The 22277-nt window shown below is 25.5% G+C and overlaps 3 protein-coding genes across 5 annotated transcripts; 1 reads left to right on the top strand and 2 right to left on the bottom strand.

Annotated features, from left to right (window-relative positions):
- The first annotated feature begins 67 nt into the window (after positions 1-67).
- Positions 68-11858, top strand: LOC127291420 (uncharacterized). Its single transcript, XM_051320549.1, has 10 exons — positions 68-206; positions 379-484; positions 674-895; positions 1345-1583; positions 1670-1962; positions 2740-3014; positions 8927-9130; positions 9671-9903; positions 10779-11071; positions 11174-11858. Exons 2-10 carry the CDS (start codon positions 388-390, stop codon positions 11511-11513), a joined length of 2196 nt encoding a protein of 731 aa, XP_051176506.1. The 5' UTR covers positions 68-206; positions 379-387; the 3' UTR covers positions 11514-11858.
- Positions 11724-16402, bottom strand: LOC127291444 (GTP-binding protein 2). The gene is made up of 7 exons (XM_051320589.1): positions 16245-16402; positions 14755-15031; positions 14174-14455; positions 13692-13952; positions 13195-13588; positions 12769-13054; positions 11724-12675 (listed from the first exon to the last, which is right to left on the bottom strand). The coding sequence occupies exons 2-7, from the start codon at positions 15020-15022 to the stop codon at positions 12391-12393; spliced, it is 1776 nt and encodes a 591-aa protein (XP_051176546.1). The 5' UTR covers positions 15023-15031; positions 16245-16402; the 3' UTR covers positions 11724-12390.
- Positions 16403-17642: 1240 nt separating this feature from the next.
- Positions 17643-22274, bottom strand: LOC127291394 (protein TAPT1 homolog). Of its 3 annotated transcripts, none has more exons than XM_051320511.1 (7): positions 21869-22274; positions 20106-20260; positions 19877-19974; positions 19373-19704; positions 19065-19162; positions 18735-18950; positions 17643-18609 (listed from the first exon to the last, which is right to left on the bottom strand). In XM_051320511.1, the coding sequence occupies exons 1-7, from the start codon at positions 22062-22064 to the stop codon at positions 18016-18018; spliced, it is 1689 nt and encodes a 562-aa protein (XP_051176468.1). In that variant the 5' UTR covers positions 22065-22274; the 3' UTR covers positions 17643-18015. The 3 variants fall into 3 exon arrangements, with proteins under 3 accessions (XP_051176468.1, XP_051176469.1, XP_051176470.1); XM_051320512.1 differs by lacking the exon at positions 21869-22274 and adding an exon at positions 21507-21679; XM_051320513.1 differs by lacking the exon at positions 21869-22274 and adding an exon at positions 21193-21211.
- Positions 22275-22277: the final 3 nt, after the last annotated feature.

The raw sequence follows: 22277 nt of genomic DNA, 5'->3' as shown, positions 1-22277 counted from the left end.
TTAATGATGTAAATTAAAATGGTTCCAAAACGAGAAAAGACAATTTAATTTATGCGATTAGGATTTCATAATAAATTACGAGAAACCAGAATTATGTATACATATTCTTTTAAGTTTGGCAGTCAAACTTTCGATTTTGTGATCATAGGATCAAGGTTCATAGATAAATTTCTAAAAAGTTATGTTTAAATTTTAAAATTTTTCACGTAAGTAAATTTTTTTCAAATATAAATATTATGTTTTTTTATTTTTAAGAAATTCTTATTGAATTATTATTTTAATTATTTTGATTTATTTAAATAATAATATTTTAAACCTATCAATTAATTAAATTTTAAACGTTAATGATTTTTTATGGCATTCATATTATAATTTCAGAAAATCACAATGATTTTTCGTCACTTTTCTCTACAGATCATTCAAATTTTCATAAACATTTGTTTTGCCTTGAATGCCGACTTTGTATTTCCAGATCAACTTTTTGGTAATTCTATTATAATTATTATAAAATAAATTATATATTATTGAAAAATTTTCTATTAAAAACTTGAACGGTTTTTAATTTGTTAATACAAAGTTTTTAAACTCAATCTAGTTAATAATCATTTTTAAAAATAGAGTTTTTAAAATATTCATCACGTAAAATTTGCTAATTATAATTAAAATTTTTGAGATGGTAGCGAATGTTTACTAAACGGAAATAATGAAAATGGAACTTGCAAAGAATTTCTGAAATGTCCGCAAATATTAAGTGAAATAGAAAATGGTTTAAGAAATTTTAATGCTGAAGATCATTGTAGCATTTATGGGTTTAACTACCTTGTTTGTTGTCCATTAGAACAACAGGTTGTCTCTACCTCTGACGATTTTGGCCTTCGACCTAATAGTGACGTAGGCAAGTATATAGAAAAGTATTTAAAAAAATAAAAAGCCATTAGATCTACGCGAATGCGAAGACCTCGTGTATTATATAAGTAAAGTTATCAAAAATAAATATAACTTTATTCCAATCTACAATTTAATTTTAATAATACAACTATATTTTAATCCAGATAATTATACTAGAATTAAAAAATAATAATGATTTTCAAATAAAGATTCGTGAAAAGATTTTGATGATAATTATGATAATTAAATTGTTAGATTGTTTATTAGATAATGATAATGAATGTTTTTTTGTTAAATCGACTCTTCAAATATTCTTGTACATCTTATTCAAATTTATAAATAAATTAAAATTTCTTAATTAAACAATTAATTTTTAAAATCAATTAATTTAATTTAAATTGATTAATATTCAATTAAATCAATTATTAAAATAAAGAATTATTGTTTGATATTTAGAAAAAAATAGTCAACAAATCGGAGATGAATTTAAAATTGCAAAATTACTTGAGGCTGCATTTGAAAGTGAGGAGGCATTTGAGGGTAAATTACCTTTCATGGCTTCATTGGGATATAATAATTCCAATAGTAATTTGAGTAATATAAATTATAAATGCGGTGGTTCATTAATTACTACACTTTATGTTTTAACTGCTGCGCATTGTATAATAAATGAAAATAACCACATTCCAATAGAGGTAAGAATATAAATATATAGATTTTTTTTTTAAGAAGAATTTTTATCCAATGTCAAATTTAATTTAAATTGAATAATTTTTCTTAGGTGCGATTGGGTTTTGTAAATCAAAAAATTTCTACCAATGGTGTTCAACGCATTTTAATAGCAAATCTCTATCCTCATCCAAATTATAGACTAAATGCTCATTATTTTGATATTGCTTTGATAAAATTAGAAAAACCTGCAGAAATAACTTCAATTGTTAGACCAATTAATTTGTATAGAAAGCCAATTGCAAGTGAATTTGCAACAAATGACAATTTATTTACAGCCGGATTTAATTTAAAAAAAGCTGGTATTGGAAATTCTGCAAAAGTCTTGAAATTCTTCGATATAAAGTAAGTGATTTTTAAATTATGTATTGAGTATTTTTAAGTTCGCGGTATATACGATATTCAAAGAAAACAAATAATGAACGTCATATTCCAATAATATAGTTAATAATAATAAAAATTTGAAAACACGTATTTAAAAAAACAAGTTTTTATTTTTATTAAAAATTTCAATTTTTTTCTTAGTTTTGTTCGATTTATAAAGACTTTTTTTTTTTTTTTTTTTTATTTAAGCGATATAAATGATAATTTAAAAGAATTAAAAAAAGCTGCAATTTTCAACGAAAATAAAAATTTTATTAAAATTTCTACTTTAATGAAATTTCCATTTGGATAAATAAAATCCCGGGCAAATTTGCGGATTTTCCGATTAGTATAGAAACTCTGACTATTTATTGATAATTATCTAATCAAAAGAAAAGTTTATTTTTCAAGAGAAAGATTCCAACTTCTTAGTAACTTTATCAAAAAAAAAAAAAAAAAAAAAATCAACTTCGAATTTTTTCCATATTTACCTGAATTTCAGAAATGTTTTTGAAATATTTTCCAGACACTTTTAACTAGACTAAAATTAAGTGAAAAAATATCGAAATATAAAAATATGAAATAAATCTTTTACAATCGGTTTTCGATATTTTTTCAAAATTTCACCAATTTTTCGAATGATTTTTGGTATACAAAAAATTTTTAATTCTAAACTATAATTATACATATTATAATGAAAGAATTTTTTTTTTTTACCTTTATAGAGAGAAGTGACTAAAAAAGGTCAATTTTTTTCAGACTCGTGGATAAATCTCTTTGTGCAAAAGAATTTAATGGAATTTTGAGACTTCCATTTGGACTCGATGAAAGTATGAAGTGTGGTAAAGATATGAATGATATGAGAGGATACGACGTATGTAAAGGTGACAGTGGTGGTCCATTATTTTTACGCAATGAAAATACCTTCTCTCTCGTTGGTGTCATTTCATTTGGTATCGGATGCATTGGTAATATTCCAACAGTGTATATTTCAATTTATCACTTTTTAGATTGGATAGAGACTCAGGTTCGGAGTTAATAGACGAGAAAAATCACATCAATTATTATATCTGTAACAAAAAAAATTATTAATTCGACAACAGAAAATAAAAGAGAATCTTAAAATAATTCTAAAAAGAAAAACAAGTGTCAAATAAATTTTTCCTTGTAATTATATTTTTTAATAAAAGCGTTTTTTTTTAAAAAAAATCTGGCAGCCCCCTGCGGGGGCGGCCACATTCTCATCACGCGCTTCGCGCGTAGGGGCTCGCTTCGCTCGCTAGTTTGAGCGCGCCCCGGGGCGCGCGAAGAATAATCGTCCCGCTTCGCGGTCCGATATTATTACGCGCTTCGCGCGTTTTGTTTGTTTATTACAATTCAAAACCTATTAGCATTAATTACTTTTTAACTACACTCTGTAATACAAAAATTTTCCTATTAAATTTAAAAATTGTATTAATTGTACTACCAGAAAGTAGTTGAATGACCCAAGAATCTATTTGGTAGAATGAGATTTTGTAGTTGTTTCAGACTTTGTAGTTGATTTAATTAATTTTGAAGTAAAATGTCAAGAAGAAAGAAATTATTTTTATTAATTTTATTAAAAAGAATAAAATTAATTACATACAGAGTTAAAATAAGTAAAAAAGTAGTTATTTTAAAAGTGGATGTTCATATAATCAACTTGTTTTGAAAAATTTATTAGAAACAACTCATAGTCTTTATTAAAATGCGTTAAATTAAATTATAGAAATAGGTAAGGTTTAAAGGTATTAGAATAAATTTTTTATCGGGCACTGAGGGCGCACTCTCACCTCTGGCTGCCTGCACAGGCAGCCAGTGAGAGCCAATCAGAGAGTCAGTAGATTTAAATTTGAATTTTCTGTCTCTCTTACTCTTGTACGTTTTCTGCGTGGTGGGAGGCTGCCTGTGCAGGCAGCCAGAGGTGTGAGTGCGCCCTGAAGAATGACGGCACTGTAGCTGTTCAAACTTAGTTCCTTAATATTGCGCCGTGGATTGGCCAGGTCTTTGTAATTAACGAAAATCGACAAACCAAATTATTTACTAAAATAAGATATTCCGCTTTGAGCTAATTTCAATTGAGTAAAAGAAAAAATTAATTGAAGTGCGATTCCAGGTGAGATTTTGACTTTTTCGAAGTAGGTTAACCGATTGCAATGAAACTTTGTTATATATAGTAAGACTAATCTTTAACGTAAATTTCAGCTTAAAATATTTGTTAGTTTACGAGATTTGCAATAATAACAAAAAATGCGAGTTTAACTTATTTAATTTTAATAATTTACGTGTATAAACAATTGCGATTTCTGCTAGTTGACGTGCAGACGACATTGCGCACGCAGCATTTTCCTATAACTAGCTGACGTGATTCGTGGACTAAATTGGCTACGTGAGAATGCTGCGTGCGCAATGTCGTTAATGTTCCTTTGGAACATTAAAGAAAACACAGGTAAGATCATTTTAGCGTTTGAGTGATTGAATTTTAGATTGTCGCGTGAAATTTATTCAATTATTATTTAATAATTTTTTTAGTTGTAAAATTATAAAAAATTGTTCTGAAAGAGATTTATTCCTCTCATTTTCCTTGACATTTTAAAAAAAGTAGACCTCAATCCGATTATTAGAACGGAAGATATAGCACTTTAAAATTTTTTGTTATTATTGCAAATCTCGTAAACTAACAAATATTTTAGGCTGAAATTTACGTTAAAGATTAGTCTTACTATATATAACAAAATTCCAAAGTTTCATTGCAATCTGTTAACCTACTCCGAAAAAGTCAAAATCTCACTTGGAATCGCACTGAAAATTTAAAAACACTAAAAAAAGAACTTTAAAGTAAATGCATTTTTTAAAGCAACAAATTTATTATATGAGGTTTCGCTCTCATGTTTTTATTCATAAAAATTTTTTTGTACAATTTATATAAGTGAAATTTTTGGGTTTTATAAATTAAATTTCATTTTCTTAAAGTACTTTGACTTTAAGGATAACATTCTCATCACGGCACTCGCGTTTCACGCTCGAAAATTAGAAACATACAATAGGAAAAGGAGGCATGCATTAACCCATTAACGAAATTTTTACAGGTAATTTGAGGCTCTATCAAATAGTGTACTAAAAGAACCGAAAATTTTTAAATAACCAATTTACAAGCATTAAAAAAAAGATTTTTTTAGAATTTTTGTTCAGTTTTTATAATTTTTCAAATCTTATCCCTTCAGAATACCTTTAAATGCTAAAAATATGGTGTCAAAAATGTTCCAATACGCCATTTTGAATTTTTAAAAACTGACTTCAGAATCGTAATGAGCGACCTAAAAACCAAGGAGTAGAAAGATTTATTTAAATTTGTTAAAAAGATTGTTGAAAAATGAATTTTCTCTTAAAAAATAGCAATGTTTATACTTAGTTAATTCATAATTCTTTATAATTTCGCCTGCTACACTTATTATTTTTGTTTCACTTCACAATGCTTTCGTTATAGTGGAAAAAATGTTTTAGGAATACTGCTTCAAAAACTTTAAATCTAGAGATGAAAGTTGCTAAAAGAAAAGATGGCAAAATAGGTTAAAACTGGGACGCAAAAAATTAATGAGTAAAATAACACATCGAAAATAATTTAAAATTTTTGTTACCTTAATCGTTATAGAATATAACTTTTTTAACTTTTTTGTTTAAATCTCTATAGAAAAGTGTTAAAGAAAAAAAAGTTTACAAATCTACAAATAAATAAATTTTAACTAATTCAAAAGTAAATAATCGAAAAAATACGAAATTGTGGTATAAACAGCGCAATATAAAGTATTTCAAAATAGAGGATTTTTTGAAAACAATTGAAATGTTTGGAAATAGAAAACAATAGTTGGACTTATAACAAAAAAAAAAATCGGAAATTTATGAGTAAGTCACTGTTATTGGTGTTAATTTAAGGTGGTTTAAACAGAAATAATACATAGATGAACATAGTTTTTCAAAATAAAGTAATTTTTAAAACCTATTTTTTCGGCATCAGAAAGGCTTGAAAAGTGGAGATATACATGAATTAGATGTTGGTCAAAATCGGGCAAATGTAATACTTTCTCATTATGATGAGAATGTAAAAATAAATTTTTAATTAAAAATTTAAAAAAAAATAGAAAATGGCGGACTCAATATGGCTACCCAATATGACGGAAAAATTTGAAATTGATATGCTTCGTTCAAAATTCGGTGCTAGTGAATTTGTAGGGTCGGTAAATCAAAATTTGAGGATCGATTTAACAAATTCAAAATTGGGATTCATAGACACCAAAAATCTCCGTGTACCGAATTTTAAACTAATCGAATCAATGTTAAATTATTCCGTTATGATGGGCCAGCCATTTTAGATTTTTTAAATCTAACCTCAAATTCGAATTCAGGGACCTCGAAAACAACAGTGTACTCATTGATACTTAAATAGAAAAAGATTTACTATTTTCTTCAAATGTGTACAAATACGTCCAAAATCACAAAAACGGAACGTCTTTTTATTGGGATATATATGAGCCATGGACTATCAAGGGGTTAGATAAAAAAAAAGGGCTAAAAATAAAAGAAGTTCACTAAATTCAAAATTTAGCAATCAAAACCTTACGATATTCTAGTAAAAACAGTGCAACATGAACTAATCAGAAACATTATGAAAAAAATTGCAATTTTTGGAAATGGATAGCAATGGTTCACTTATAAAAAAAAAAAAAAAAAAAAAAAAAAAAAAAAAAAAACAAAAAATTCGGTATTTTATGTGTAAGTTACTTTAATTTATGTTAATTGAAGGTGGTTTAAAGAGAAATAATACATATTTGAACACATTTTTTCAAAATAAAGTGATTTTGCTCTGCATTTTACCCATTTTTCATCCGTTTTTGTCATTTTTTGTCTTTTTTCAAAAAAGTGCTATAACTTTTTTGTTTTAATCGCTATTAAAAATTGTCAAAGGAAAAAAGTGTTTATTTTTAGTCGTAATTTTCGAAAAAAAATTGAAAAAAATTTTTTTTTAAAAAATGCGAATTTTTGAAATTTTTAAAAACTCAAAATTTGAATAATTTTGTTGATTTTTGACGAAATCATCTGGCCAACGAACTCAGGCGAGATTTTGGTACACTTAAAGTGTATACCAAATTTGAAGTCGATTCATTAAAATTTGTTCGAGTTATCGTCGGACAAAATTTGTCTACAGACATACATACATACATACATACATACAGACATACATACAGACAAACATTTTTTTAAGACCCATTTTTTCGGCATCAGAAAGTCTCAAAACGTCGAGATTCACTGGAATTAGAGAAGGCTCAAAATCGCCCAAATGTAATACCTTCTCATTATGATGAGAATGTAAAAAAAAAAAAAGAGTAACTAATTATTATACTCATTTATTTTTATGTAAATAAAAAAAGCATGATTTTTAGTATTTTTTATTTTATCCTCAATATAATTCGAATATTCTTTTTTTGTAAATGAACGCCTCCTTTTTTTAAAATAAAAAAAAAAACTGTTTCCTGTTACACTAAAAACTATATATGCAATTTACGTATATTATAATACTTGGGATATGCATATATACATAATGAAATACGTTAACTATATAGTTTTCATATAAATACTTGCACGATGGCTGGTTTTAAACTATGTGTGTGAGTTTTAAACACACGTGCACTTGATAAAACGCGATGAAAGGAATATTCTTTTCAGTTTTAGTTATACTGATGATTTCGCGATCGAAGGATAGAATTTACCATTCTCTTATATACTGATTAAAATTTGAAATAGTGATATACAACTTCTGTGTCTAAGTGAAATATTAAATTAATAATTGAGAATATAAAAATGACAATAAATACAATTTAAAAAAGTAATAAAAATATTAAATTAAATTAAATTAAATTAAAAAAAAAAAGAATACGAGGCAATAATACAAAATAATATCTCGTGAAAATGTAAAAAAAAAAAACTTAAATATAATTAATTTTTTATAAAATATAGCTTTTCTGTTTCTCATTGTAAAAACAAATTATACATAAGTAAACAAGAGAAGAAACGTGTGAAAACGAATTATTAAAAGCCTTGTAAAAATTTATTTATATTTTCAGAAGATTACGTGAGCATATAAATTTTTATGAATTAAAGAAATGAGTTGTCGTTTTCTGTTCTATTATCAATGCATACAATTGATGATAATTGTTTGTATCGCTGAATTTACGTTCCAAGAAGAAGTTTATGGTAATTACTATTAATTTTTATTTAAAAACTTCATAGTTCGAATATGTTATCAATAATTATATATAGTATATGTACATATTTCTTTGATTTCTCTCTTACATTTTTTTTTATTATTGATAAAATTATCTAACAATAAAAATGAGAGCATATCTTGTGTATAGCAGAATTTTGATAACCCACTTTACATTTAGTGATTGAATAATTACGAGTTTAATTGATGTTAATATTTATATATATACTATTATTAAGTCACATTATCACTAATTATATTGCAATTAAAATTTTTATTTTTGAAAATTTCAAATGTCAAAAATATATTTATAAAGTCGACATGAATTTTTGTAATTTTTTTTTTTAAAGTTATTCAAATAAAAAAAAAATTATATAAACGAGTTTTATAAAAGAATTTTCACATGTGATTTCCCTCGCAAATAATACGAAGGGGAATCACTGTCGGCGTGTTTACTGGGTTGCGTTTCAAAAGTTTCCTCATAATATTAATGCTATTATTGAAACTATTTTTTTAATTTTTTTTTGCAACGATAAAATTGAAATTCGTAAAAACATTAAAATAACATTTTGTTATTATGATAAAAAAATTACTAATCTTGAATTTAATATTTTTAAGCATAAACAATAATAATACTCACAGTTATTAACAAAAAAAACATTGTAGAAGGCAGTCCTTGTTTACTTGAGAAGAATGAAAAAGGCATTTGCAAAAGTATAACACAATGTCCAAAAAAATTAAAGGAAACTCGTCTAGGCTTAAGAAATATAAATTCAAGTGATCGTTGTGGCTTTGTAGGTGTTATGGAAATTGTTTGTTGTCCCTTACAACATTTCCATGATAAAATTGGTCTTCGACCTGCTGACATAGGTAAGCGTGTGACTTTTTTTTTTTATCTAAAAAACAAATTTTAATTTTAATGTATTTTAAAAGAAAATATAAAATTAATTTTTATTCTTTAACGTTAAATGCTCTATAATCTATTCGGGTTAAAATATTTACTTCAAAATTTGAAAATATAAAATTTTTGTTGTTAAAATGCAAATTTTCCTCAATCATATTAACAAAGAAAAAATAATTTCGAATCTTGTTATACAGCTTTTATTACGTCGGTTTTTTTCAATATCATTTACGTTCATAAAGATAATGGACAGTCTATTTTTTTGCTTTCGATAAGGCTGGAAATTTAAATCTATCGCGTTTATTTTCTCATCAAAATGAATAAATTTTTAACGCCTTCCAGAATGACATTTTTTGCATTAATATTTCCTTTATTGTTTTATTATCTCCTTTTTAAAGAATAATATAAAATTAATTTTTCATTTATAATACCTATAACCTTTGTACAATTTTATTGCAATAAATTTAGGTTGAAAGGAAAATTTTAATTAAATTTTAATTTATTGTTAGCTTGTCAACAATTTGAAAATGAAATTCCTATAAATGAGGGATTACGTTTTCATATTTTTAATGGAGAAGAAGCGATTCAAGATGAATTTCCTTCGATGGCAGCTTTAGGATATCGCGATAAGGAAAACAAAAATGTCATTATTTATAATTGTGGCGGCTCATTGATCTCAACACTTTATGTTTTAACTGCTGCACATTGTATGATAAATATAAATAATCAAGTTCCAGTAGAGGTGAGAATTTCAAATTTAAAACTCGTTTATGAGCCAAAAGTTTTGAACGTTCAAATGAACGAAATATTTTTTTCAATCCATAAATTATTAAAAATTATGATGGTCAATGTAAAATAAAACAGTAAATTAAACAATTATTAAATTAAATAACTTCTTTTTAGATATTTAAAACAACATTTTGTAGTAAAATTCGTACTTAAAGAAGTTGCAAAAAAGAATTTCGTTCATATGAACGTTCAAAACTTTTGGCTCATACTCGTTTTGAATTCGCAATTTTTAGGTTAGAATTTTGTCCGTACAAATTTCATGACAAAACTTTATAACTATATATTTATTAATAATATTTGATTGAGAAATAAGATATAAAGAAGTTTAAAATTGTTTGATACTTACCATTTACTTTACAATTATCGGCAAATAAATTATTAAATTAAGAAATAACACATTTTTCGGTTACAATTCAATTGAACGGCCAACGACTGAAGTTATCTGCAAGTATAAAAAATCAGTGCAGGCATGCACTACCAACATCCAAAAATTGTACGCAGAATTGTTAAACAAATATCCTGTTTTTCAAGTACATATTGTAAACAAAATAATAATGCTTTTTTTCAACAAAAAATGCAATTCATGGGTTAAATTTACATTTTGTATAGGTATAAAAAAATATGATAAAACTAATTTAAAATAAATTCCTATTCTAACAAAAACTAGTTAAATTTTATATATATTTAATATTTGGCAGAACTGTTGTTTACATTAGATAAGTAAACAAAAACAAATCCTGTACAAAACTTATGGAAAATTTAAAAAAAAATTGAACATAATAATATAATTAATAACTTCAATTTTGTGAAATAATACCATTGTTTTAGGTGCAAGTAGGTTCTATCAATCTTGATACCACCACAGAATTTACGCAACGTATTTTGATCGACGAAACATTCCCTCATCCAAAATATAAATTTAATGCTCATTATTATGATATTGCACTTATAAAATTACGAAATCCTGTTCGATTGACAACTTCTGTCAGGCCTATTTGTCTTCAAACAAAACTTGTGTCCAATGAGGATAGTCAAAACAGTTCATTAATTGTAATTGGATTCGGAGCAACAAGTTTTGATACTGAGAGATCTTCAAAGTTGATGAAAACTCCTGGCTTAGAGTAAGTTCTATTTCCTGTTCTCGAGGAAAATTTACAATAAATTTACAATATAAATAATAATAATAATAAATATTATAAAATTAAATCCTAAATGTTTTACAGCTTTGTTAATAGAACTGAATGTGATAAAATGTACAAAGGAGTTAGAAAACTTCCAAATGGAATAGATCAAAAAATGATTTGCAGTAGAGATTCAAATGTAACAAGACGAGCAGACGCTTGTCAAGGTGACAGTGGAGGGCCACTTATAGTACGAAAGAAAAATGCTCAATCTCTAATTGGTATTACTTCATTTGGTTCAGCATGTGGAAGTGTTGTACCAGGCGTTTACACCGCTGTTTTTCCATATTTAGACTGGATAGAAATGCAAGTTTGGGGAGAAGAAGTCCTCGTTTATCCCGAGGCAAATATTTCATCGGATTCAGAATCAGAATCAGACTGATATGATATCAATAAAATTATAATTAATAATTCGAGACGAATGATTCAAATTTTTTTTTTTTTTTTTTTTTTATCAATGCTCAAAATTATTCTGTTCTCAAATGCAGGATTCTATTTTAATTTAAATATTATTTCGTCAATTTTAATTTTAATTAAAATTAATTTCTATAATAAATTAAATTTGGGTGTATTAAATAAATAACCCAAAAAATAACTCAATTACTTTTGTAATTAAAAAAATATTGCTCAACTCTTTTACAGGACAACTTTTTTAAACTGATCAAGTACTCAGTACTAGATTTTACGTCACATATAAATTGTCAATATAATAGGTTTTTTTTTTTTTTTTTCAAAACGAAACCAGTTTTTCGTTGTTTTATAAATAAATAAATATCAATTTTTATCTCTCTCTGATACAATCGAACGTAAAAAAAATTAAACAAAACGTAGTCATACTTTTTTGCAAAAAGAATAATTAATCACATATTTATCACTCTTTCTTTTTAGTTCAAGAGAAAACCAATCATTACAAGAAAAAAAAGAAAATTAGTTAAAATCGCTGAAACAATCAATACGAAAATGAAAGAAACAAAAAAAAAAAGTTTGTTAATTCGCAAACTGAACATATTTTTGTAAATTTGTACCATCCTCTTTGTAAATGATTACTAACGGTCGTACAAGTTTTGTTTACTGTTATCAATGTTAGAACTACATTTCACATTTAAACATTATTATCTTTGTCAAAAAAAAAAAAAAAATACGAAAAAACAAAAATAAAACTGAATTATTTCTAGAAATTCCTTTCTAGTGGATTGATGTTATCTTATTGGGGGGTGTGTTTTACTCAATATGATTCCTTGGCGTTTTTATATAATTTTTTATGCCGTGGCATTTTGAGATCCAATCAAAGGAAATATTTGAGTAATTTTTCCAATTGCTTTAGCTCTTCCCTCCCTCAGCAAAAGTCTCATTCCGACATGAAGATATTCTGGATGACATACAAATCTGAGGAGTACGGACGCTGTTTCATTAGTTTGGAGGCCTTCGTCCTTCTTTTCCATAATACCTTCAAATATGCAAGTTTGTCGAACGTTTCCCGTATGTACGGTCGTTTGAAATCCGGGAAATATTGCCGTTGGATGATAAACAACCAATATAGTTGCCTGGAATATTTATTTATATTTATCTATTCAGATTGAGTAATAATAAAATATTTTAAAGAATATTCAAGCAATCAAAAAATATCACAGTCTCACCTGAAAAAATAGTGTAGCATGAGGATGTTCACGAGAAGACACTAGAACCATTCCGGGTCGTAGATGAGGTAAAGGTGGATCACGTTTTGATAAAGGCTCTATAGTTAAACTTGCACTTTGCGATGCTCGCACCACACAGCAGGGTGTTTTATTTCGATGAAGAGTTACGACTTTAACCGGACTAAATTCTCCATCTGGTAATGGACCAATCAATAATCGAGTACCAGGTGTGATAAGTCCCTTCACAAGTAATCCTCCCAACACTGGTTCATTTAATCCCACTACCCTGAAAATTAAAAAAAAATAAATTATACTCTTAATATACTTTTAAATTAAACATTTTAGAAAATTTACACTTACGTAGAAATACATTTAAAATTTTTAATATCCTTATATTAAAGATCAACAAAATTTTTAAAAAAATACCTGAAAGTTTCGTCAATTTGGAAAAGGCAAGATTCCGGATCATTTTCGGCAGGAGTCGGATCTGTGGGTAATAGATCTTTAATGAAATTTGTAACATTTCCAAGACCTTCCCCCGTCACACAACTAACGAGAAATAATGGTATTGCGTCAATGTTACAAACATTATGTTCATCATTATTATTTGTGTGTAGCACCAATTTCTTTGAACAGCCCTGTGCTTTCAATGCAGTTTCAAGTTGCAGAATAATTTCATGAGGATTTCTATATCCTATATCTATTTTAGTGACGACAATCACAAACGGTATTCGCAATGCCAAGCAAAGGGTCAAGTGCTCTTGAAAAGCTTCATTTAACGGAAGAGAAACGACCAACATCACGTAGTGGGGCGAATAACCTGTGAATACAAATTTTATAGAAATTAATATAAATTAATAAAAATAAATGATTAATTAAAATACGACTTTTTTTATATTTGTGAAAAAAAAATGATGCAATACCTGTGAGTCCTAAGAGTGTTGTCCTCAAATATTTTCGATGTCCTGCCAAATCGATGAAAGTAACAACCTTTGATGCATGCTCGCAAATTTCTTCGGCTGTTTTCATTTCAGAATAATTTAAAACATGACCGTCATTATCGAATCCAAGAATTTCGTGCGAAATGGAAGATGTGCGACCTGTTTTTATCTCGTGAAGATGACGAAATATATTTAGTCTGGCTCTCCCCCGGCCATTATCCAATTCACCTTGCGTAAGTACACCTTAAATATTACGCGAAATAAAAAAACTAGAAATTACTTAATAATAATAATTTTTTAAATTAATAATATAATCCTAGTAATATTTTGAACTTTACATCCTGCTGAGTAAAAAATTATTTGATCAATTTTTTTTTAAGAATTTAATTAATTGAAAAAAGAAAGAATAAATAAAACATTTTGAAGTATTAAATTTGTTATTTAAATTTTTATTTTCTTTTTACCTAAGAGAGTAGATTTTCCAGCATCCTGACCTCCTAATACAGCCAGTCTCAAGTCAATCACAACATCTTGATCGTCAGCATCACCTTTTCGTATTTTTCTAACTAATACTTCAGCCACTCTTTTTTCTTCCAATTTGCTTGTTCGTAATTTGCATTTTGCAACTCTTTCACGAAGAACTGTAGTTTCTGCTCCCAATCTGCTTGCCATGTCTCTCAATGTTTTTAATGACAACATCATATCTTCTCGCGATAAACCGGCCAAAATTCCATTGTCCTCAACCCCTTGAGAAAAAATATTTATTTTTTTAATTTAACTATAAATTTTATATCGTATTAAATAACAAAGAATTATTCAAATTAATTAATTACATAATCAAATTTTATAATTTTAAACTAATGAAATTTCGAGATTTATTTGTAAAATGAATTGTTCTCGAGAATAAAAAAGAAAAGTTCAAGGTCAGTGGGAATAAAGTTAAAAATAAACATTTCTATATTAATAATTAAAAAAAATAAAGAATATACAAACATTGGGAAGATATTTTGAGAAATTTAATTTCAATATAAAAAAAAGTACATACCGATTTGATAAATAGCTTCTCCATGTCCTTCGCGAAGACGCCATTTCATTTGTGTGACAAGATGTTCAAATCTTTGACTGGAAGGATTCACCAATTTTAATTTGTATTCTATATTTCCTTGTTCAGGTTCAGGTGGTAACCGATCTTCTTGATCGGTTTCTGAAGAATTTTCATTGTCCGAATTTTCATTTACACCTCCTGGCTCCCAATTTTTCTTTCTCCTTGGCTTGGATTCTTCCGGTTCAAATAATTCTAAAAAGGACTCCATATCTGCAAACTATTAATTAACATTATATTAAATTGTGTTTTACAATATAAATTAATATTAGAGACAAATTTCTTGTTTAATTTCTCTTTCTTTTTATATAGTTTTTGAGTTTATTGTTCTATAAATAATCTAATAAAATATAGATAAAAAAAAACTAGATATAAAATAAATAATAACAATAAAACGTTAATTGATTAAAGTTTATAAAAAAAAATGGAAAAAATATAAAACTGGGAGATAAAAATATGAGATAGTTTTAAATATATTTTTTTAATAAAAGTATATCTATTGAAATTTAAAAAGGACAGATTAAATGTCACAGGAAATAAGTTTATAAATATATAAAAACAATATAGGTATAAAACTAAATTTTTGTAACATCGCCAAGTATCTACAGGAATAGTAAAACTATACTAATGAAATATTGTATTATACACCACTATTTCTTTTTCTTGTTAAATTATATAATGTTTATTATTTAATAATTTTGAAAAAAATGTATTTACATAAAAATTATTTAAACATTTGATTTATGTAAAAAAAACAACTTATAATCAAAGAGTAAATAAAAGTTCGGAAATTCCCAATAGTGATATAAAAAGATCACTGGAAATTCCTTTAAAACAAAAAAGTAAAAGTTAATTTTATTCTTAATATAAAAAACAAAAAAACCACACTATACATCAAAATTCATTGCTTGGGCAAAAGATTATCCAATTTCATCATACTATGAAGTAATCTCAAAATATTATACTTTTGTCATAAATTATTAAAACTATTAGTTATTGTTTTTACTTTCAAAAGAATGAACAATGAAAAATTATCATTTTTAATGATTTGGCTTATCATTATGATTGAAAAGAAAATGCTGTCACAACAAATTTTGAAAACATATAGTCACGTGATAGTTTGACAGTTTAAAACAATTGTGTTGACAAATAATAGAATTTGTCATTTGTTTTCTAAATAATCACAATCGAAATAAAAAATGTGATGGTATTTTTGTACTAAAAAAAAGAAAAAAAACAATGACCTTGACGAATTATCAAATTTTGACATTTCATCATAAAATCTTGTTTGCTAACAAAAGGGAAAGTGATACATATATAAGAAAGAACATACGGAAATAATTTGAAAAACATGATTAAAATGTCATTTTCTTTATTCAACACTTGTTATTGTATTATAGAAAAAAACATACAAGTAAAAAGAAAAAACTTACGTCCAATATTGAAAGCCTCTTCTTTTTCTTTAGAACAAATTACTAATTTTTCGTCTTTCGATTACGACCCTCAAAACATACTTTCGCCATATTGGTTCACTTTGACAGGAACAAACTTGCAGAAAATCTAGAGATTGCGCAAAACAGTCTTTAAAAATAATTTTTGAGGTTATGTTTGTAGTAAAAAATTGTAAAATTTACAATTTAAATGATTTAAATTAAAAGAAAGTAAAAAAAATTATTTTAAAATTAAAACATTATTCCCATATCTTTAATTGAACATATTTCACCAAGTGCTTTGTGGGAAATTTACAAATATTTTTAAAACAAATTTAAAAATGAGAATTTTTTTTTCAATTTTTTCATACATTAATAAAATATTATATATAAATATATTACGTTGAAATTTACTTAATTTACTTTATTTCAGTGTATAAACATATGTTAATAATTAAATTAATTAAAAAACATAAAATATTTTATTTATCCGCCAATTGGAAGTAGATGGAGCCACTAAAATTTTGAAAATACGCCTGCAGCTTTTAACTATTTAAATGAAGGGCGCCATTTTTACATGATTATTTATAAAAATTTATAATAAATGTTTAGTAAACAAAAAGTTAAATATTGTACTGCATTTAAATGTTTTTTATTTAGAGATTCATAAAAGTACTTACAATTATAAATTTTCAAATATGTATTGTTGATCGTTTTCCATTAATTAAACTTTATTACTAACAGTGATTTAACAAAAAATTATAATTAATTTTATTGAAAGAAGTTTTAGTGTTTAGAATTAAATTAACAATTTATCATCCGACAATTGTAAATATTTATCATTATGACATGTTTAAATATTATGTTTTCATCGCAACTGATATCGTTTTATATTTATAAAAAAGAACACGTGTACAATTAGTTAAAAAAAAAAAAAATTAAAAATTATACATTTATTATATATGTACATAAAAAAAATATTAAAACCATCACTAAAATATTGAACAAGAGAATTTAGTTGACAAAGAGTTTTCTCCTGAGATAATTTGAAATAAGTGCATTATTAAAATAATTTTAAAAACATTAATTTCCATTTAAATTTCGTCGTTTATAATATATATTAACTATATATTGTGAAAATTAATCTTAAACTATTTTGTGTATTTTAAAAAGTTACAAACTTTTAATTTTCTTTATAATTCAGTTTAAAATATTTAAACTGGCAACTTTTATGAATAAACTTAAAATATAGTACAACTAAACAGAAATTAAATAATTTCATTTGTAAAACCTATTTTTAAAATCCAACAAAAAAAATTATTTTGTATATTTTCAGTTTTAAATTATAATTGACTTATATATAAACGGGAAGTCATAAAATTACTAAAAATAATGTCACAATAATAATAATAATTCGTTAATTATTATCAATGACATTGTTTATAATATTATAAATTTAAAAAATTCAACGCCAAGATGAGGCATAATAGTGAAAATATCGAATTTCAGTGACATTTACTGTAAAATATGATCTATTTGAAGAGTTTACAAAAACAATAATAATAACAATAAAGAATTGTGTAAAGTTTTTTTTAAAAAAAACTACGAGTTAAAACAATTTGAGTTCAATAATAAACTTTACGAACTTATCGAATATCACCCATTTTTTTCATAATGTTATTAACATATTTACAAGTATTCTATGTACAGTTTTCTTTTTGTCTATAATGATAAAAAAAGCTACTTTTTTTAAGAATTACCCGCATACTACTTGTCATTGAGAAAGAAGTGGTTCACTTCCGGCTCTAACGACATTTTTTGGTGGTGACAATGTGTCTTCAATGTTATTTTGAAATTTTTCAAATTTCACATTCTCCTCATTTTCCAATAAAGCATCATTCAAACAAACATTATTTAAACTAACAGCACTGTTCGAGAACATAGGCATTGTTAAATTTGTATTGTTGATATCAGCATGACTAGATTCGGAATTTTTTGACGTTGAAGGCTTTTTGAATGTTTCATTGTCATTATTGGCACCATCATGATGATTTGATACAGGTATTGTTGTTGCCTTTCCCAATATGACGAGACTAATTATTACACGAAATACAACAAGCACAAAATAGGAGAGAACAAATAGTGCAATATTAATAGGTTTTGCTGATGGTGTAATTGTTGTGCACAATACACGTCCCATTGCAACACCAAGAGGTAATGGTATAAATCCTATTCGTCGTGCCACTAAATCTGAAGGATCAGAAAATGCTTCTCTCGTTCGTGACATATCGTGCTCTAAACTCACACGATAATCCGTATAGACTGTCGATTGTAAATCATTAAAACGCGTGATGAATGCATGCTTTACCTTTAATTAAAAATTCACAAAAAAATTAAATTTTTTTAAATAAACATAAGAATTAATATTACTATTTTTCAAAATTAATTATTTTTTTTTAGGAAATATTGAAATTTTTTAAATTTAATTCTTACCCAATCGACTGCCACTTCTGCTATGAGTAACATTATACAATCTGGTAAAAGAACAGCAAGACGATCAACACGCCATGCATATTCCTTCATTGTTTGTAAAGTAACAGCAAAAAGTAACACTGTCAAATGAAAACGTTCTCGTACATCGTTACATGACAATTGAAATAAATTGTTTTTATCAAATTTCTTAAAAACCGATCCCTTCAATTCGACGAACTGTGAATAAAATAATTTCTATTTAATATTTCTCATCATTAAAATTAAACAAATTATTAATTAGTAAAATAACAAAAAAAAACATATATCCTTTTTTTTAAAAATAATACTCACATTGTTTGACATCATAATTGTGAGAAGAGCTTTGTTGCTACTATTTATTGCAACATTTAATGTTGTTGCTTGAAATAAAACCAATACTGTATGCAAGACTATTATAAATTTGTTAAGGTACAACATTTTTTTAAAATTATATTTCTATTTATAATTTATTTCAAAATATTTTTAATTAATAAATAAACTAGAAAGTTTATTAAAAATGTTTTTTAAAAATGAAAAGATTATGAAAAAGTATTCATTTAATTTATATGCTATAGAACTGCAAAAAATATAAAAAAATTTTAAAAGCAGTAAAAGGATACAGACATAGGCAAGTGCGAAAAATAAATGTGGTATAGTGCCGAGATGATTTGAATGAGAAGAATTCGATCGTGATCTAGGCTCAGTTGCTGTCCAAAGCAAAGCATCTATTGTATCCTGACCAAAGGAATTAAAAAGCCGATCTCCAACTTCCAACATATTATAAAATATGTATAATTTAATGACAGATTGACTTTTCACTAAATGATACATCATTGATGTATCAACTTTCCAAGTTGCTATCCAACATCCCAATACCACAACTCCTTTCAATAAATCACATACTTCTGCTGATCTTAAAAATTTTTCTCCCCTTTTACCAAATTTTTTACCCCTACAATAAATATTTTATTAGATTTATTTACTATTTTATAATTTATATAATTATATATTTTTATAAAACATATTTTTTTAAAAACATTTTTACACTAATTTCTTTTATTATTAATAATGTAATGATTGAATATTATGATTTTTTCATAGTAGAAAAAAATAAATAAACTTACCACAGACAATATTTAACAGGCCTCGTAATAACAGACCACAATGCAATCATAAATCGTAAAGGTAAAAAAGTGTAAACAAATAAAAATGAATCAGCACACTGAAAAAGGAGAAATGAATTTTTACAAATTTATCTATATAAAAATGAAGAAACAAATTTTTTTATTTTTCTTCAAAAAGTTTTCTACTGCAAACATTTTTTTCAACGATGAAACAATAAATTTCAGTTACCTGAAAAAAACCATAAAACATAAATTTCTCCACTTCTCTTGGTATTTTCATAAAAGAATAAATTTTCTCTCTCTGAGCAGAAAATCTTTCTTCATCTTGTTCAAGATGATAGCCTCGTGTAAGTTCGGTCCTTAAAAATTGTATCAGTGAAACACCTGGAAAATATACAACATAATTATTAACAAATAAAATGAAAATTATATTTTATCATATCTAGGCATTAATTTCCATAAAAGAAAAATGATATAAAAAAATTTTAATTATTGTTTTTTTTTTTTTTTTGTTAATGATAAATTTACATATATTTTGCATTACAAAATTATTGTCGGAATGTTGTCAAGTATGTGTATTTTCTTAAAAATCTATTTATATAAACAAGAATAATCTTGAATAACTATTGAAGGTTTTTGCAAAAAAAAAAACAAAAAGACCTTGAAAGTTAGATATAAGCATTTTTTTTCAATTCATTGAAAACGTCATAAAAGTTATTAGTCATAATAGGCAGATGATGATGATGTAAATATAAATAAAAAAAAATATGAAGACGATATAGACTAAATCTCGTCACAATTTACAAGTATAAATACCTGTGACGTTATTTATGAGGTTCTTGATTCATTATGCGTATGAATGGAAAAGATTCATTATAACATTACATAATTCAATAAACAGTTTTGAAAAAAAAGTTTAAAAATCTTTTGCATTCTTTTTTTTTTTGTTTTTAATCAAAACTCAAGAAAATTAACTGTCATTTTAATTAAACAATTTATCAACGTGACAATTTAAAATTTTAAATATAAGGAAATAATTTAACAAACATTGAAATAAAAATTTTTTAAATTAATTTAAATTTTACAATTATTTAAATTAATAATTAAGTAATTAATAGCAATTCAAATAGAACAATTTAAAATTACAATTTTAAAATTTAATGATTAATTTATAATTCACTAACTTTTGTTTTAGCCCGCGACTAATAAAAAAAAAAACACCATGAAGTATCATTTACATAGCGACATTTGTTGAGAGCATTTCCATTCTATTAAAAATAATTGAAAGAAAGTTTCACAGTTCAATATATAGTTACTTTAGATTCAAGGTGAAAGTCTATTAGATATTTAAATCCCAAAGTTGAAAGTTTCATGCGTGTGTTGCATTTGTTTTCAAATTATAAGTCATGAAAATTAGAAATTTTAAATAATTTTTTTTTTATCTCCTTCACATGTTAAATATTCAAATTACAAATGTATACATCTGTATTCAATGACAGTAAAAAAAAATTTTCAAGTGTCATTTAATCACTAGCTTATTCAATTCTTGTTTGTACTACTGTATAATTTCTTTGTATAACTAATACACTATTTTTATTACCACATCATCAGAAACTTTCAATTCACTTACAGCAGGAAATGGCAAAAAAATAAAAATTTCCATAGAGATTATCACTCCCTTAATCACAAATATCACTTTAGAAAATCTTTTTTTTTTTCAATGTTTACAGATGACACAAAGGAAGATATTTATTTTATATACAATATATATGTATACATATATGTATAACAATAAAACACTAATGAAAAATCACCGTCACTATATTGTTGAGATTTACCATTAAAAGTGTATTTTTAAAAATTAAGTAATAATGCAAAATAGATTTTATATTTACAAAGCAGTATTTAAAAATATAGTATGTATATATATATATATATATATATATATATATATATATCTATAACAAAAGAATTGTGTGTATAAAAACAAACCACATTTTTTAGTAGACCCATGTTTTTTCATATGTTGTGGATTATTCTCATGGATATTTATATTCTCGACTCGATTACCAGGAGATTTAATATTCTTATTTGTTCCACGAAAACGAATATTTTTTTTCTCTGTATTATTCGATATTAAATTGACTTTTTCACTTGTGTTGTCCATCATGTTGTTGTCTTTTGACATGAACGTGTGTCTGTCCCGTCATAAGGGAGTCACAAAATATTATTATTGTAATTTGTTGTTAGTCACATAACCTCGTTGTTTTATCAAAACAGACAACTGTCAAAGATTTATAAATGTTTATAATAATAAATTTCAATAAAATTCCATATGCCATGACATGCCATGCGACTTCTTTCGTCTCGCGAAACTTGCTACTCGGTAAAAATCGGTTCT

Source organism: Leptopilina boulardi, unplaced genomic scaffold (genome assembly GCF_019393585.1).
Source record: "Leptopilina boulardi isolate dan_hultmark-lab unplaced genomic scaffold, ZJU_Lbou_2.1 LbouV2_137, whole genome shotgun sequence".
NCBI classification, from domain to species: Eukaryota; Metazoa; Arthropoda; class Insecta; order Hymenoptera; family Figitidae; genus Leptopilina; species Leptopilina boulardi.
Note: the sequence above shows the minus strand (reverse complement) of the source record. Positions and strands in the feature narration are given on the sequence as shown.

What these genes read in the sequence shown, in the direction of transcription:
- LOC127291444 (XM_051320589.1), bottom strand. Translation starts at nt 15,022, where the DNA reads ATGGAGTCCTTTTTAGAATTATTTGAACCGGAAGAATCCAAGCCAAGG. An exon ending in TGGAAAATCTACTCTCTTAG is followed by an intron (nt 13,953 to 14,173) that starts GTAAAAAGAAAA and finishes GTAATATTTAAG; the next exon opens with GTGTACTTACGCAAGGTGAA. An exon ending in ATGCTACACTATTTTTTCAG is followed by an intron (nt 12,676 to 12,768) that starts GTGAGACTGTGA and finishes TAAATATTCCAG; the next exon opens with GCAACTATATTGGTTGTTTA.
- LOC127291394 (XM_051320511.1), bottom strand. Translation starts at nt 22,064, where the DNA reads ATGTCAAAAGACAACAACATGATGGACAACACAAGTGAAAAAGTCAAT. An exon ending in TGGGTCTACTAAAAAATGTG is followed by an intron (nt 20,261 to 21,868) that starts GTTTGTTTTTAT and finishes TATATTTTCCAG; the next exon opens with GTGTTTCACTGATACAATTT. An exon ending in CAGAAGTGGCAGTCGATTGG is followed by an intron (nt 18,610 to 18,734) that starts GTAAGAATTAAA and finishes TTTTAATTAAAG; the next exon opens with GTAAAGCATGCATTCATCAC.
- LOC127291420 (XM_051320549.1), top strand. Translation starts at nt 388, where the DNA reads ATGATTTTTCGTCACTTTTCTCTACAGATCATTCAAATTTTCATAAAC. An exon ending in TCTTCGACCTGCTGACATAG is followed by an intron (nt 9,131 to 9,670) that starts GTAAGCGTGTGA and finishes ATTTATTGTTAG; the next exon opens with CTTGTCAACAATTTGAAAAT. An exon ending in ATAATCAAGTTCCAGTAGAG is followed by an intron (nt 9,904 to 10,778) that starts GTGAGAATTTCA and finishes CCATTGTTTTAG; the next exon opens with GTGCAAGTAGGTTCTATCAA.